The sequence below is a fragment of the Branchiostoma belcheri genome, unplaced genomic scaffold (genome assembly GCF_001625305.1).
Source record: "Branchiostoma belcheri isolate BF01 breed outbred unplaced genomic scaffold, Haploidv18h27 scaffold18, whole genome shotgun sequence".
In the NCBI taxonomy this organism is placed as follows: domain Eukaryota; kingdom Metazoa; phylum Chordata; class Leptocardii; order Amphioxiformes; family Branchiostomatidae; genus Branchiostoma; species Branchiostoma belcheri.
This window is the reverse complement of record NW_017803268.1, coordinates 218,016-234,379: the sequence shown is the minus strand read 5'-3', so window position 1 is coordinate 234,379 and position 16,364 is coordinate 218,016. Positions and strand designations below refer to the sequence as shown.

General features: G+C 39.8%; 2 protein-coding genes across 2 annotated transcripts in view; one reads left to right on the top strand and one right to left on the bottom strand.

Annotated features, from left to right (window-relative positions):
- Positions 1-2,298: 2,298 nt before the first annotated feature.
- Positions 2,299-8,944, top strand: LOC109467393. The gene is made up of 8 exons (XM_019765336.1): positions 2,299-2,445; positions 3,563-4,198; positions 5,348-5,565; positions 7,232-7,286; positions 7,581-7,722; positions 7,818-7,942; positions 8,134-8,281; positions 8,459-8,944. Exons 1-8 carry the CDS (start codon positions 2,301-2,303, stop codon positions 8,799-8,801), a joined length of 1,812 nt encoding a protein of 603 aa, XP_019620895.1. The 5' UTR covers positions 2,299-2,300; the 3' UTR covers positions 8,802-8,944.
- A 51-nt stretch (positions 8,945-8,995) lies between these two features.
- The window catches only part of LOC109467403 (kielin/chordin-like protein), a 34,850-nt gene continuing 27,481 nt past the window's right edge, over positions 8,996-16,364 (bottom strand). The window contains exons 56-64 of the mRNA XM_019765345.1: positions 15,850-16,041; positions 15,105-15,299; positions 14,440-14,560; positions 13,777-13,891; positions 13,534-13,635; positions 13,054-13,218; positions 12,431-12,568; positions 11,764-11,917; positions 8,996-10,922 (exon numbers count right to left, since the gene is read on the bottom strand). Of these exons, the coding sequence (XP_019620904.1) occupies positions 10,699-10,922; positions 11,764-11,917; positions 12,431-12,568; positions 13,054-13,218; positions 13,534-13,635; positions 13,777-13,891; positions 14,440-14,560; positions 15,105-15,299; positions 15,850-16,041 (1,406 nt within the window). The 3' untranslated portion in view covers positions 8,996-10,698. The remainder of the gene's footprint in view (positions 10,923-11,763; positions 11,918-12,430; positions 12,569-13,053; positions 13,219-13,533; positions 13,636-13,776; positions 13,892-14,439; positions 14,561-15,104; positions 15,300-15,849; positions 16,042-16,364) is intronic.

The following is a 16,364-nucleotide window of genomic DNA, read 5'->3' as shown; positions in this document are numbered from 1 at the left end:
AGTTCCAGTGTATGACAAAAATGTAGATCATATGATGCATACATATAAACGTTTTGAGACTCAATATGTGTTCAATAACGTGTGTAACAATGATTGTATTGGTGTAGCAAAATATGAGCAGTCTTTGGTTTGAGTATGGCTGACTTAAGCATATACTTAACTCCAACAGGCATAGTGAATAATGTGATTACAGAAACCATATCCCTGTTCAGGAACTTTGCATAGTAACATTTTAACTCATCTTAATCATAATGGATACCATGGTCCCTGTTCTTGATCTTGTATAGAAATCAAAGTACACATATCAAAGTTAAAGCACCAAACATGTTAAGTTTAAAGTACCAAATGAAAAACTGGTATCGAAAACAACCTTAAAACCAAAACACGACTGTACATTTGTTGAGGAATTATACTGTGTATCGAGTTAACAGATATGGCTTTCTTGTGTTGGTACATGTATTGGCATGATAGTTCACCTGTGCCATGGGTTCTTGATTGTAATCTCCAATGCTGGATATGGCTTTAGATGATTGAGGTAGTGGTGACAATTGCCATACTCCATGTAACACTGTCACTTCAACATTGGAAAGTGTGATATTTCAACTGTAACCACTAGGAAGAATATGGAGGCAAAGTCAGCAAACAAAATGTTGTACACCGTTCTGTTGAACAAGCTGCTTACACAGGCACAAGCACATCTTAGGTCAGAATTGAAATACCCATACTTTATCAGGCTTACAAAAAAACTTACTAAACCAAGGCTTACGAAACCAAGTTTCTAGTTATTAGTATTGATAATATTGAAATATTGATTATCAACTGTACATAACATATCATGTTAGGCATGAATGTTGAATATTGGAATGAGCTATGTACAAAAGAGAGAGAGAGATATGAAATACAAAATGTGGCTTAATTTGGTAACATGTGCACCTCTAAAATATAGCATGATATGTTAACTATGACATACTAACATATCATAAAATAAAGTCAACAAACGGACTTTAAGGATGGTCTTTGAAGTGCTCTATCTCAGATTATCACAATTCCTAAACACATAGGTGACCAGAACACGTTTGAATACCCAGTTCTGTATAGGCTGTTGGGGACAGGTTCACGCAGCACCTGATTGATTGACATTTCTATAGGGAACTTTTTCCACTGGGAGAAGATCCGGATAGAGCCAAATTGATTCATTTTGGCCCCATTCCCTCTACGGTAAAATCCATTGCCCGGATCGATCCGGATTCGCTTTAATCCGGCTTCGGGCCCGATCAAGCCGGCTTCGAGCTGGATCGAATCCGGATCAAAGCGAATCAATTCGGCTGGATCCGGATAATTTTATCCTATCTTCAAATGTTTATCTAAACGCCTCCCTTGCACAGCGAGGTGTTTAGATAAATATTATTGGTTCTGACTGCGTGACTAACATGTAAACAAACTGAAGAAAACAAACTGAAAGCCAACCAAAAAGGTCACCTTTTTGTCCAACCAATAAAAAAATTTCACATTATAGAAATTATTCTCGTGCTGGATATTAAGAGTCTATCACATAGCGACACCTATCAACCTTGATACGAAGTGCAATACTTCCTGTGATTCACTTTTATCGACTGAAACGCTTGTTCAATGCCAGTGTTCAGTCTTGCCTAGAATGGCAAATATCCTGTATATCAAAGATCTCAAATTGACCTAAAATGACTATGACTCGTTTTGACCTTAACGACTGACATATTATGAATTTAGATTATGCAAGTAATGTCCTCATTTGCATGAATTATAACAGTTGATCATCTTCTCCATCTAAATTAGTGGAGTTGTCCAATGACAGTCTTATCTTAACAAAGAAAACTACCAAGTATTATAGCATTTCCTTAACAATTATGCAAATGATTTTCTGATTGCATCATATAGGTGTACATGTGACGAGTTCTGTGCAAATATTTGAAGCAACAAGGTGCGCCGTGGACGGAAAAGCGTTGGTTATGCAAAGGTCAGGTCGATGTCCACATACCAGTAAAGGTATGTGTAGGGAGTTTTTGAACATTGATTTTTGATAAAAGTATTACAAGAATAGCCTTCGAGGAAGGGATAATGATCCACTTAACTGCTAATCATCAAAATGTACATGTGTCTGAGGTATAAAACTAATGTTATCGAAGTTATTTTTTCAATGTTATATATGTCAGAAACCTCTTTCATATCCTTGAACCTAAGTTGACTGGGTGGATCCATGGAACTTTGTACTTTATACTGCATATGTACTCAGAGAAGGCTTGTTTTCTAGTAGGGGAAACGCCATGATTGCCACCAACGGATCCCTCGCGAATACCTCGACAGTATGTCCGTATGTCTGGGAAGTCGGCGATAGGAACATCTCTGCTACCTGCTGCTCAGCGAAGGATTCTGGAAACGACACGACCGCGACTGTGCTTGCATGTAAGGGTAGTGTAAGAACATCATGTCGGCTAGTGAAAATCAACAAATGTTCGGCCCTTTCGACGTCACGTTCATTTATAAAACGAAACTATGTAGGAAATGTTCCCTTGTTTGGAAACAATACAATATTTAATGCTTAAAAGTCAGGTATAATATAGTAAAAAAGTTTTGAAATGTTACTGTTCATTGCGGGGTTTTGTATCACATATGTAGTTGTCACGGGAGTAATGTATCATTTTTTAAATTTCTACTTGTAAAACTCCTAAATCTAACATGCAATTTACAATATTCTACATGAAGCTTTGAGGAAAAGTGGCGGTAAAACAGGATTGCGACGAATCATATTGCAATGCTTCTACTGTCAGAAAACAGAAGAAGCTTAAATCCGTTTTTGTTGTTGCAGTTATTCTCATCGCCGTCGCCATTGTGGTGTGGGTGCTTTCTGTTGCAATATACCCTGCATGCAAATATGGACGCTTTTTCTACTGGTAGGTTTAATACATTGTGAACTCGTTCGTTTGTGAATCGTAGGCTAGGTCGTTGAAAAGGGATGATTTATAATTATATTTATGAATATGAAACTAATGTAAGAAAAGGGCGACCATGTTTGTTTACTTCATCCCTATATTTGAGATAAATATATCCTCGTGGCTTTTAAGGGAGCGATAAACACAAATGGCATTCCTTCTCTTGCAGCGAGAACCTGTCCAGTGCAGATCATGAAGATGATATTCCTGGTAAGAAATAATTTTAAGGTAGCTTCTCGTATTTGTTTGATACCACACTTTTCATGCCTTTGGGCAGTGTGTGTTTCTATCCACGACTGGAGCGGCGAGTCTTTTTTGGGGAGGGGTCACGCTTATATAAGTTGGCAGAACACAGTTTTCACCCTATGGGGATTCCTATAGGTGGCTCACTCCGTCGCGTTGACAATCATAATAGGGTGCACTAGGGAAACACGGCCAACTAATATGTCACTATCATGACAACCACTTTGATACAAGTACGGTATTGAATGTTTACACAAGTACATTCAGCGGCATTGTAATGCTATACCTGCTACGGTTACAAGATTGATTCATAAACATGTTCGTACAAACCTGACTGCTCTTCATATTTTCAGACGACCCTCTCTGGTGGGAGAAGAGGAGAATCGCCTTGGACATTTTCCGATTCTTCGCAACTTTGTTCGCTGCGATGTATTTCTTTCCAATTCCTTCTATCAACCTCAACATCACTGCTAAAATTGCCGTCACTCCCCTAGTAATTCTGGACGTCATCAAATTCATGGTCATGGCTTTCATCCAATGGAAAAAGACAGAGAAATTAATCAAATCACTTAAATACTATCTGACTTTCTACGTGCTGATCACGGGATTTCCTATTGGATTTATAGTAAAGATTTTAGTGGCCTCGCATTACGACGATCCTGAAAGTGTGCCTCTCTTTGCCTTGTTTCTTCCTCATGGAATCTTGTTCTGTATCCTTCCGCTGGTTGCTTTAGTGTTCTTCTTGAAAAATATTGACTTCTCCTACTTTTATATTCTGCCTACTTTGGGAATGCTTATACTCATTGCTCTCTGGGCCCTAAGTATGGTGGAGATCATTTATTACGTATGGCCCCAGAGCCTCCCATACATTATCGGCTTGGAGTACCTTGTACCTTGTACTCTCTCGCTAGCGCTAGCTCCTCTGTGGCTGCTGTTACTCTGCTCGCTGGTCGTCACCCACTGCTACTTCTTCAGCAGTATCAACAGAGGTGAGGATCTGTTGACATATTTATGGCTACTTGCTTCCTGTAGTTACCTCCATGAAATGTGTCATGGAGGTTATATTTTCAGTTGCGTTTATCTGTCCGTCCGTCTGTCCGTCTGTTGGTCAACAAGATAACTCAAGAACGCCTGGATGGATTGGTTTCATACTTGGTGTGTTGGTAGGGTGTGACGAAAACTGGAAATGATTAGATTTTAGGCCCCCTAGTGGCTTCCCTTGGTACTGCAGCGCAACTTCCGGTTTTGATATCTCGCGATCTGGACATGCTAGGGTCATGAAATTTGGATGGAAGGTAGCTCTTGTCCTCGGGAAGAAGTCACGTGAGTTTGGTCCCCCTAGCGGCTTGTTCTGGAACTGCAGGGTGGTTTCTTTGAAAATCTTCGAGAGAGGATAACTGAACAACTGTTTGATGGATCATCATGATTTTTGGTATGTAGGTAGCTTAAGTGATGCTTGACATAATCAAAATATAATTATGCAAATCAGGATCTAATTTGCATAATTAATTAGGAAATTCTATAAATCAGCTGTATTTCATATTAGGGCTATAAAACTCTATAGACATATGTTAGTGAGAACGACAAGATCATTGGCAGATATCGATTATGTAAAGGAAGACCTAATTTGCATAATAAATGGCAAATTGGTACAATTTTATTGTGGTAACTGCTGGGAATTTAATACTTGCCATAATTGGAAGTTCAGTGAAGGTGAACATCACTAAACATAATTTATGTCAATCAGGACCTCATTTGCATAATTTATGAGGAAACGCTAGAATAGCCTTATTTCTTAAGATAACCCTGTCATTTGGTGGAGAGTATGATCAATTGATACAATATATGCAAATGGCCTCATATGATTTGAATATATGCGGTGAAAAATGTAAGCCAATTACAGGTGGTCATCAACATGCGTAAGATTTATGAAAACAATACACATGTCATGGAGGTATGAGATCATCGAACTCTAGTTTATAATCCAACCATCTATACCTTGTATCACGTGAATTAAAAAAAAACACCTTCCTATAGATTTTATAAATTTGGACTGTACATGTAGCAGACACAGTCTTGATATGTTTTGTCGATTTCCATTCAGTTCTTTCTAACGGTGCCTTCATATCTCGTCTCAGGGGGAAGTGCTAAGTCAGCGGCACTGCATCTAATGCCTGACCTCCTCCACCTATACGGGATCTGCTGTACCGCTGTGATCCTGACCGTCCACTACGACAATCACCTAGTGTCTGCACCTGGCATTGACCAGTACATGAAGCCCTTCTTGTCTCTCCTGTTGGCTGATTTGGTGGGAATCACTGGCATCCTTGTGATGCTTTGCCGCCACTGTTGTTCGGTATGTACGAGTACTGTAAGGAATGCATGTGATGCAGTAGTTGTAAGGCTATTCAAAGTTGAATGGTATATACTAACTGTGCCATGGGTAGCTACGTTTCTATGATGCATTACGTCTGTATTTGTTTCAGACCTACAGGCCAGCTACTCATTTGTTCGGGTCCCCTCTACGGGAGATCGTCGGAACACCGCCTTGTACGTTCATATAGTTTTCTATATTATCTAATATAGACATATATGATTTCGAAAACAAAGAATTATTATTATGTATGAATGTGCAATGATTATATTTCCTTTCAGAAGGCTTTGTCATGGTCAATATGCACTGCTGGTGTTGATGATTAATGTTTTTAATTCAAATCATAATCAGTTTCATTTTATTTCCACCAAGAAACCAGATACATACTAAATAGCTAACCCTTATTCACAAAACTGAGTTCATTGTACTTTACTTAAGGAATCTATGGCAGTATTTGAGCCACTAAGTTTCGGGCACGTATTAAAATCAATGTTCTTGATATGAAATGTGCTTGGAAGATTTTTTCTACTATTGTTACACTGCCATTGTTGCCTGCTTGGCAATCAGTATAGTGTACATGTACTTGCTCATACACAGACAAAGCAAAATGTCTACGAATTCAGTTGAAGGGTACGGGTAAGCCAGCAGGTAGCTTTTTGTGAGAACCGTAGGTCTCTCGTAAATTTTTCGTTCAGTCATGGGCAAGGTCCATGATTTAGAACAAAATGTAAACTAAGATTCAATGCTGTATTATTTTAGATCGAAGGCATCACGACATTGATGATACACGGGCCTCATCAAGAAGGCATCGCGACATTGATGATACACGGGCCTCAAGAAGGCATCGCGACATTGATGATACACGGGCCTCAAGAAGGCATCGCGACATTGATGATACACGGGCCTCAAGAAGGCATCGCGACATTGATGATACACGGGCCTCGAGAAAGCATCGCGACGGCGACGATGATGCAGGGGCCTCGAGAAAGCATCGCGACGGTGACGATGATGCACGGGCCTCGAGTGGGCATCGCGACGGTGACGATGACGCAGGGGCCTCGAGTGGACATCGCGACGGTGACACAGGGGCCTCGAGAAGGCATCGCGACGGTGACGATGACGCAGGGGTCTCGAGAGGGCATCGCGACGGTGACGATTACCTAGGGGCCTCGAGAACTATTCCCGCAACGACAGCAGCAAAGGTATACATAATATAAGCAAAGACTTTATTTCAAACCTGCTTTAGCAGCTTTTATCTGTAGCTTTTCCATCTGTGGCTGTTAGGAAACAACAACATGTCTTGCAGGTAATCTATACCATTCTAACTTATCCATATCTAGGTATACTATACTAATAATGGTGCCTTTGTCGCAAATTACAGGTCTGTGACTATCAGTTGGCTTGTAAGCGATCTTGTATGAGAAGGCATCGCGACGGTGAAGATGTCGCACGGGCCTCGAGAACTATTCCCGCAACGACAGCAGAAAAGGTATACATAATATAAGCAAAGATTTTATTTCAAACCTGCTTTAGCAGCTTTTATCTGTAGATTTTCCATCTACATGTCTTGAAGGTAATCTACACCATTCTAACTTATCCATATCTAGGTATACTATACTAATATTGGTGCCTTTGTCGCAAATTACAGGTCTGTGACTATCAGTTGGCTTGTAAGCGATTCAAGGAATCCTTGGGGATCGACGGCAAGTACTTTTATTATCATAGATCACTTTTGACCCTCCCTTATTTTCACTAGAGGCGGTCACCCGAGGAGAACAAACATTTGCCAGATTAAACTTCAGGAGTGGTTACTTCTGTGCGTTGTGTGTTTTAAATCATATTTCAATTACAATGTATGAAATGGTCGCACGAATCCTACCTTTGGTCGATCAACGGCCATTGTCTAGGAAGCAAATTGCCTTTGAAACTTTAATTGAAGGCTAGCCTATGTAAGTCTAATAACGTAGAGCTGAAATCCTAACTTTTCTTTATTACAGATAGCTATTTTAACCTTGGCGTTGAGGACAAATGTTACTGTGAGACATGTCACAAGGCCCGGGGCGACAAGGACAGTTATTCACGGGGTGTACCTGAGAAGACATACGCGATGCCTGTTGGTTGGGCCAGATTTGGTCTCAGGTGAGAACCAAGTCTTAACGACATCATTTAGTGTGATGTTGAGCGCTATGAACTGCAGCAGCATACAATTGAGTGTCCTATCTCCTGTTTTACAGCTTAACTCCAAACTTTATGGACAGCGAGTTGAACGTGTTCGAGAACTGGCACCGTGCGTACCACGGGACAGACCCTGATATGGTGAAGAAAATTCTACAGAACAGCTCACAACTGCTCATGCCAGGTAAATACATGTATACGTTATCGTTATCCGTATACAAACGGAAATATCAGTATGCCCTAACACAAGTAAGATAGCATAGAATTATGCAGCTGTTCAATTAGCAATATTGCAATGTGGAATGATGTTATGTACTCGATATACGTTGTTCAACCTACATTTTGTAAATCGTTGTATATTTTCATACGTAATAGGTGACGTGACTTTGGGTGGACGCAAAATAAGAGAGAGGGATGGACATTTTACCCCTACGAGGAAACCCGAAGGGTTCGACACCGTTCAACTGTTCGTAACGCCAAGCATCGTGTACGCTGGGTTAGATGCCTATGCCACTCCCAAAGAGTAAGGACAAATATATAACTTATTACTTGCTGACTGCTACATACTTGTATGCCGACAATATTTGCAGTGTGTAGCTTCAAGCGCGGTCCGCACTTCGAACTCTAGGACCAAGCTAAGCTTGGGATGCTTTCAGCTACATAAAAACTTAAATTTGACGTATCACACATCTTTGAACAGGTTCAAAGATGGCGGTAAGATGTACAAGGCCCGTGTGGCCTTCCAGCTGTGTATCCGGCCGGACAGCTACGAGATCGGACCGGAGACGGTGGGTGCCAGGAGGAGGGGTGAAACTATTGACCCTCTCTTCAGTAATGACGAGTTGGAATGGTCCACAAAGGAAAGGGGAGGGACAGCACTCTACGGGTTACTTGTCAAGTTGGAACCCTTTGTTGATGGGTCAAGCGACATTGATGTCGATGAACGTTCGGATGAAATAGTGAGACTTGGCACAACATTTGACTTGTTTTATCTAACACACGCTCTGGACGATGATGAAGATCCCAGAGATTTTCTGGCTTAGACCTTGTTATATGGATGACATCCGCGCGCGCATGAATTTTCATCCGTTTCCAAGAAAAAAGCTTTCGACCATACTGTAAAACGTATGAAGCAGATGAAAAATTAGCAAATACATACCGCATACGAAAACAAAATGATACTAATGTCGCCAAAACCAATTCTAAAGGAAAAGAAGAAAATGTGAAGATAAATGAATGAAAGTTATTCATCATACCATACTCTGTATATGTTAAGTCATTTCTTCAACCTTCATGACCACATAGATGTCATAATATAATGAGGGCAACTTAAAATAAAATCCCCACACTTAACATCAGTTTTGGGGTTCTCAGAGGATGTCATCCATATAATCTAATCAACACAAGGTACATACACATGTACACAAAGTGAGGAAACAAAGTAAATGCAAGTAACACGTGCATACACATGTTAACTTGCGGTAAGGTATCGAGCATTCTAAATTACACGAGTGTTCTTCATGTCATAGAGCTGATATCAACATCGGCTCTACGGCTTCCTTCACACCAGACGTATGTAAATAGGGGTGACATTTGAAAATCTCTAATCAAAGGAGAAATACCTTAAGTTTGTAGTGCTGCTTGCATGGAAGTCAATAACTTCTCTGTCCATTATCAAGTTAAAAACGTGAGAGACCGGCAACTTCAAAGGTTGGTTTATCAAAAGTACACTGACAACTGTAATTCTTTTCAGATCAGAGATATAATAGTTGGTGTAGCAAATATGAACATAGTCTTGAGTATGGCGGACTTTGGCATAAACTTAACATCAACTTATGTGTTCACAAAAACCAAATCCCTGTTCTGGAACTTTGCATAGTAACATTTGACCTTACCTTAGTGGATACCATGGTCACTGTTCTTGACTCTGTATATAACCCAAAGTAAGAATATAAAAGATAAAGCACCAAACATGTTAAGTTTAAAGCACCAAATGAAAAACTGGTATCGAAAACAACCTTAAAACCAAAACAGGACTGTACATTTGTCGAGGAATGATACTGTGTATCAAGTAAACAGATATGGCTTTCTTGTGTTGGTACATATATTAGCATGATAGTTCACCTGTACTAGAAGAAGTCATGTGTTCTTGACTGACTAAGATGATGAGGTAGTGGTGACAATTGCTATACTCCATGTAACACTGTCACTTCAACATTGGAAAGTGTGATATTTCAACTGCAACCACTTGGAAGAATATGGAGGCAAACACAAACACACCATTCTGTTCAACAAGCTGCTTATACAGCCACAAGCACAGCTTGTGTCAGAAATATTGATACTTGACCAGGCTTAGAAAAAACTTACTAAATCAAGGCTAGACATATATCATACTTTTGAAAAGTTTCTACGTATTAGTATTGATAATATTGAAATAACAATTATCAACTGTACATAACATATCATGTTAGGCATGAATGTTGTATATTGGAATGAGCTATGTACAAAAGAGAGAGAGAGATATGAAATACAAAATGTGGCTTACTTTGGTAACGTGCACCTCTTAAATCGATGGATTCTAAAATATAGCATGATATGTTAACTATGACATAGTAACATATCATAAAATAAAGTCAACAAACCGACTTAAAGGATGGTCTTTGAAGTGCTCTATCTCAGATTGTCATAATTCTTAAACACATAATACACTTTTACCGTAAGTTTTTTTTTTTCAATTTTCTCACATTTTGTCCAAATATTGGATGCTATCTGTAACTTTGGCCAGGGACGTGGTTTCATTGAAAAAATAGCCTTTTTCAAGTAATAGTCATTTTTATCCAGAGTGGACAAGATAACATAAATGGTTAAATAGCCAAAAAAACTGCCACATCCCTGCATATCTCATTATATCTTATTACCTAAAGAAAAATATATATTCTATCACCTAAAAATATTATATAAACCGGTATCAGGACACTGTCCAGGTGTAACACATTGGTTGTCCCATAATACCTGCCCCGCCGGACATTGACAACTGGGGACACAGGGTTTGAAACATGGCGTGGGGACGTCTCCTAATACAGTGTGTTTGTTGGCACATGTTCTGGGGCATATCGGCCCACACTCATCAAACATAAGTCCTCTTTCTGACGGACAGCCAATGGCTGTAAAAAAAAAACAAAAAAAACAATTATAAAGTTTATTGCAAACTCCTGCCCGAGGGTTAATTGCAAATAACAATGATAAAAGAACATAAAAACAGGGTGCAAAATAACTTCAAAATCTACATAATGAAAATAAAACAATCAACAATACGATATCATAGGGAAAACAGCAACTGTAATTTTTCACACAAAATGAATTTTATTGTGGGGCATCAGACAAGATTTTTACAGCATCATCATCATCTGACAATTACAACACTTAATCTTGAGCATGAGCAAGTATAACTCTTTTCCTAGCCTTTTACATATTTAGCTATAATATTTACTTATGTTTGTAACAGAAAATCCCCATATTTTTGAAAAAAAAAACACATATGAAATGACACATCATAGGTCATGGTTATTTTTTTTCAATTTTGCTTTCATGTTTCGTTCAACCAGCCAGCCAGCCAGCCAACCAAACAACACTAGTTATGCTACGCAGAGACTGAACTAAACCAAGGAGGTTGAAAAAAAAAACGTGGTCAAGTGATAGGCAGAGACTGCACTAAAACAGCACGTCGGCAGAACGTACTGCACCTGCGCGAAACCCGTGATGTATTGTGCATAGCACTTCGGCAGAACTTCTCATATAAGGTCGTATTCGCTCATATAAGGTTAGCATTCCCACCAGTACTTTTCAAATGTTATGTTGGTGAAAATATTGTCTGCAACAGGCAAAATTCTGATGCAACGTTGACCAAAAATCCAACGAAAACCGCGAAAATTCAGGGTTCTGCGCAGGCGCAGTACATTCTGCCGACATGCTCACTAAAACAGAAGCAAAGGCGGAACAACTCACCACACATGGAGGGTGATCTCCAGTTCAGTACCACTCCTGCTGCTGAACATTCTGCAGCGTAAGCACCCAGGGCATCACACAGACACTGGTCATTAGAGCCGCAGGCACACAGGTCATACACACACGACGCAAAGTACATCTCCGGTTTGATCACCTGTGGGGTACAATTTGTTCATATATATTGTACTCAAAGTATTATGAATTTAAAAGTATAAATTCAAAGTGTATTGGTAGTAATCATATTAAAATGTTGAACTTTATTCCTACACAACAAGTAAGGGAGATCAAATTTTTGACGACCACTGTCGCCTTCATCAGGACAACTAATGACCATTCACTTCCGTATGTTAATTCACAAGAGTTACAATTACAGACATATAATATAACAACAACCATTAGTTTTAACCTGATGAAGGTAAATGGTGGTATATTTTTTCTAGTGTTTGGTGCATGTTTACCCTACATCAAAACTAGACATATACAGGCGGCCCCATACAGGTAAAATTATTAAGTACAGACAATTTTGTTTTGATATTGCATCTTCCTATTTTATGCACTATCATATTCAAAAATCAAATTTCTTGTATAAAATCTTTCTTTTAATCATTTATACAAAAACAAATTACAACAAGAAAGTGCTGAATGCTGGATTAATGATGATACTTACCCTGTGACAAGGCCTGAACTTGTCTGACTTGAGAACCATACATTTGGCGTTAGCCTCCTTACGAGCTCGGTAGCCTGCCTTGACACACGGGTCCAAGTCTTCTGAGTCTTCACAGGGTGGGCTGCCAGGGGTGTCAACCTGAATAGAAATAATATTATTTAATTATGTTAATTTAAACAAAATAACTGATATACTTGAGCATGTTAAGCAACCCACAACACTACACAATTGTGTATATAATTACATTTTCTCTCACCCTTTCCTTTTTCTATGTGACCTCAATGAAAAGCAACAGTCTGATTTGAAAGTTTAATGAATAAACACACAAAAATTAAGAATAAAGTAGAAAGTTAGCTTGCACATAGTCTAGCCCAACAAACTACTGAGTTGTTTAGTCTTACTGAAAGCCAAATACATTCATATGTATGGTGACAGGTTCTCCAACTCTGTTCTGCTACGTGTTGTAACTCAACATCAAAGGGGCTCTGCTACAGCACTAGTAACCATGGTGACAGATGTCTGGTCTAGGTCATTAACCTTATGTGATTGGAGAAGAGGAAACTGAGCAAAAACAATATGTTTTCCTTCCGCAAAGGTAAACATAAAAACACATATTTCCCCACCTTCCAACTGTTACCAAATACGGAAGCTGAGTTTGTGATCTGTCCGTTCCGTAAGCGCATGTCATCCTGAGGGAAGTTGTTGAAGTTTCCACACAGCCCACAGGTTCTTCTCTTGTACGTGCCCGGAACACTGACTTCCAGGTAGCTGTGGCCATTCCACAGAACCTGGAATCACAAGGTTGTATCTTTTTAACATTTGACCATACTTTTACCATTGGAATAATACAATATACACTTTGTCTACATGTAGTTAAAGACCTTACAAAAGTCGCTGTACTTTTGAGTGACTTTTGTTGTGTCAAATTAAGTTCTGTATAACCAGATTGCACTGTGTTGGTTCACAGTACTATATCATTACCCATTATATTATCAAAAGTATTGAGGAACTGAGCAAACTCAATTTTATGCATAAGAATATACATGTTTGCAAAGTTTATTTCACAATGCAAACAATTCACACATCTGACGTTGTATATTTACCTTCAGCCCAATCTCTGTGTTGACCAGGATAGTAGACCCGCTCTTCTCTATAAACAGCTCAGGATCCCTCAGGTAGGGCAAGTTGACCTCTAATCCATTCACCTAAAGGTCAAGGTCACAGCAGAACAGTAAAAAAATTACCCTTCCCATATGCTACTGCTGATTATATCAAGAAGTTTGATTTTACTGATGATACAGTGTCTAGGTCATTCACAGCAAATGATAAGGTGAAATAGACATTACCTTGACAACCCACTTCTGGAGAAGCTCCACCTCTATACCCTTCAGTTTAATCTTGGACTCCTGTGTCCAGGAGACGGCACCAAATGCACCTCTGTCATCATTCTGTACCAGCACTCTGGAACAACAAGAACATACCAACATTTAAGAACTGTAGTTAGTAGAATTTTCCCCAATCAGTGACGTTTTTATAAAGGTAAAAACACATACCTCCAAATTTCCAATCTTGATCACAGTGACCTAGTCTCTGGTAATTAGCCTGGGTGCCATCCGATTTGTAACAGCAACCCCTTTTTTGGGTTTGCCGTTACAAATCGGATGGCACCCAGGCTATCTGATAATCACAGTCACAATTGAAAGAAACTTGTGACCTAAAGTAAAAACTCAATCTAGACATTTAAAGTAATGAAATTACTACAAGCACAGTTGAAAGCATTCACACAGCTTTCAGCACCAAGGACAGACATATAAATGAACACCACACTGTTGTATATGACAGTTTCTTTTGCATTTTTCATGAATACAAACCAGTGTAATCTACCTTACCTTAGATCCTTCTGCAACATTGTTGCTTATGTTCACTAATCTGATCTAATCTAATCTAAGAATACAGTATAAAAATCTTAAATGTATGGAGCAATGAAGTTGAGTCTTTGTTCCACTTACTCGAAGTCCCCGCCCTCACAGTCTGCGGTCAGAGTGTACACACAGGTGCCCTGGAAGTGGATCATCTTCCCATCAAACGTGCGGTAGTGTGGGTCACCAAATGTGGTGCACGTGGCAGGTCCTGATGTAAGAAAGTATCAATAAACGTGTGAGTCAAGCTATGGGCTGTGCTTTTGCTAGTTTTGAAGGTTCTAAGGTTTTCTGAATAAGGCATTATTATTGTTGATGGGGTTGCTCAATTCAAAACCAAATGAACACTTCTAGGCAATGAGCTAGGTGATATGATAGACATAGGACTATGCTTAAAGATGGTGGTGAATGTTTATTTTGAAAGCTTGAGGATCGTACATTGTACATGCATTCAAAAGGAAACATGTGTTTGGGAAGGACAAAAATGACAAAACCCAGAGGTTTTATCTTAAAAGTTCATCTGTGTTGGTAGAAGTCACTATGAACTGCAATTTCCAACACAAGGTATTGGTCTTACCGAAATTGCTCATTCCTTGACAAAGACTGGAGTTGTACAGTCAAAAATTTTACTAAGTCCAAGTTCTTGTGTTTAAAATTTAAAGTTCAACCTTGTTTCATAAAACCTACGCTATGTAGTACGTTTGGATTATCTCTATGTTTGGGTATCGCTATGTTTGAAGGAAATCTGTACTCACTTGGCATACATCTTGGACAGCACATGCCGGGTGAGAGGGTGGGTGTCTCGTCAGACTCACAGTGTGTGGGAGGGCATCTCTCTGTCATACACATGACCTCCCCTCCCACACACGAGCACATGGTGCACTCATCTAACAACCACTCCTCACCAGGCAACTTTGCCTCACCCAGGTACATACACGGCATGGCTTCATCTGGAGATATGGGAGCAAAATCAAAGATCGATCAATCAATTGATCAATCAATCAATCAGGCAATCAATCAAACAATCAATCAATCAATCAATCATTTGCAGGCATCAGGAACTGGCTCCAGACATGCACAGGTCTCTCCAGGTTGATCTGTTCCCAGCATAGACCCCCCAGTCAGTTCAGGTTACATTTTAAATGAAAAATGTAAAATTTGTGCAGCTTCCAAATTGGCAAATCTAATTGATAGACATGACCGGTGCAATGGCCAAGTGGGTAGAGTGCTCGCCTTGCATTTGGTAGGTTGTGAGTTCGATCCCCGGTCATACCAAAGACTTTAAAAATGGTACATACAGCTTTCTCTGCTTAGCAGGCAGCATTTGAGGGAAAGAGTATGAGAGTTCAGCACACACACCACTACCAGTGGACTAGCCCCCTGCTGTAGTGATTGCACTGCTGTGTGGACAGAGATACGTCACTTGAGGCGGGAAGGCTCTAACACTTGATGCGGGAGATCTTTAACTTCACTTTTAAGTTCACATAATACAAACCCCACCTCTGCACTCCTCACAGCACCTGTCCGGAGGTTGGAAGTTCATCAGGCCGTCCATACAGGTGAGAGGCAGACACTCCTCCACCTTACAGGTCACCACCCCGCGGTTACAGGTGCAGGTCACGCACGGCTCGTTAGGGTCTGTGTACGACTCTCCGTCTAGAACAATCTGATTGGTCGGTCCGATGAAGCATCCTGAAAGGAATGGAGGTTTGTCATGTATAACAAGTACAATTGAATATTGAAAAAATGTGTAAAAATTGAAGGATACAAAGACAAATTTTACAGGATTCACCCATTTCCTAGGTCCTTTCCACAAGCAAAATGAACAGCTTATCCTGCCATATGGACTGTAACAGTAGCGTGCATGTCGGGTGAGTGACAACAGTCATGTCTCAAACCCGCAACCTCTTGGTCGAGTGGCAGGGTTGCTAATCACTGGACTACATGTACATGTACGCAACACTATGCAGAAAACAACCTACCCTATTCTTGCTTTGATTTGAGATCCTTAAAAG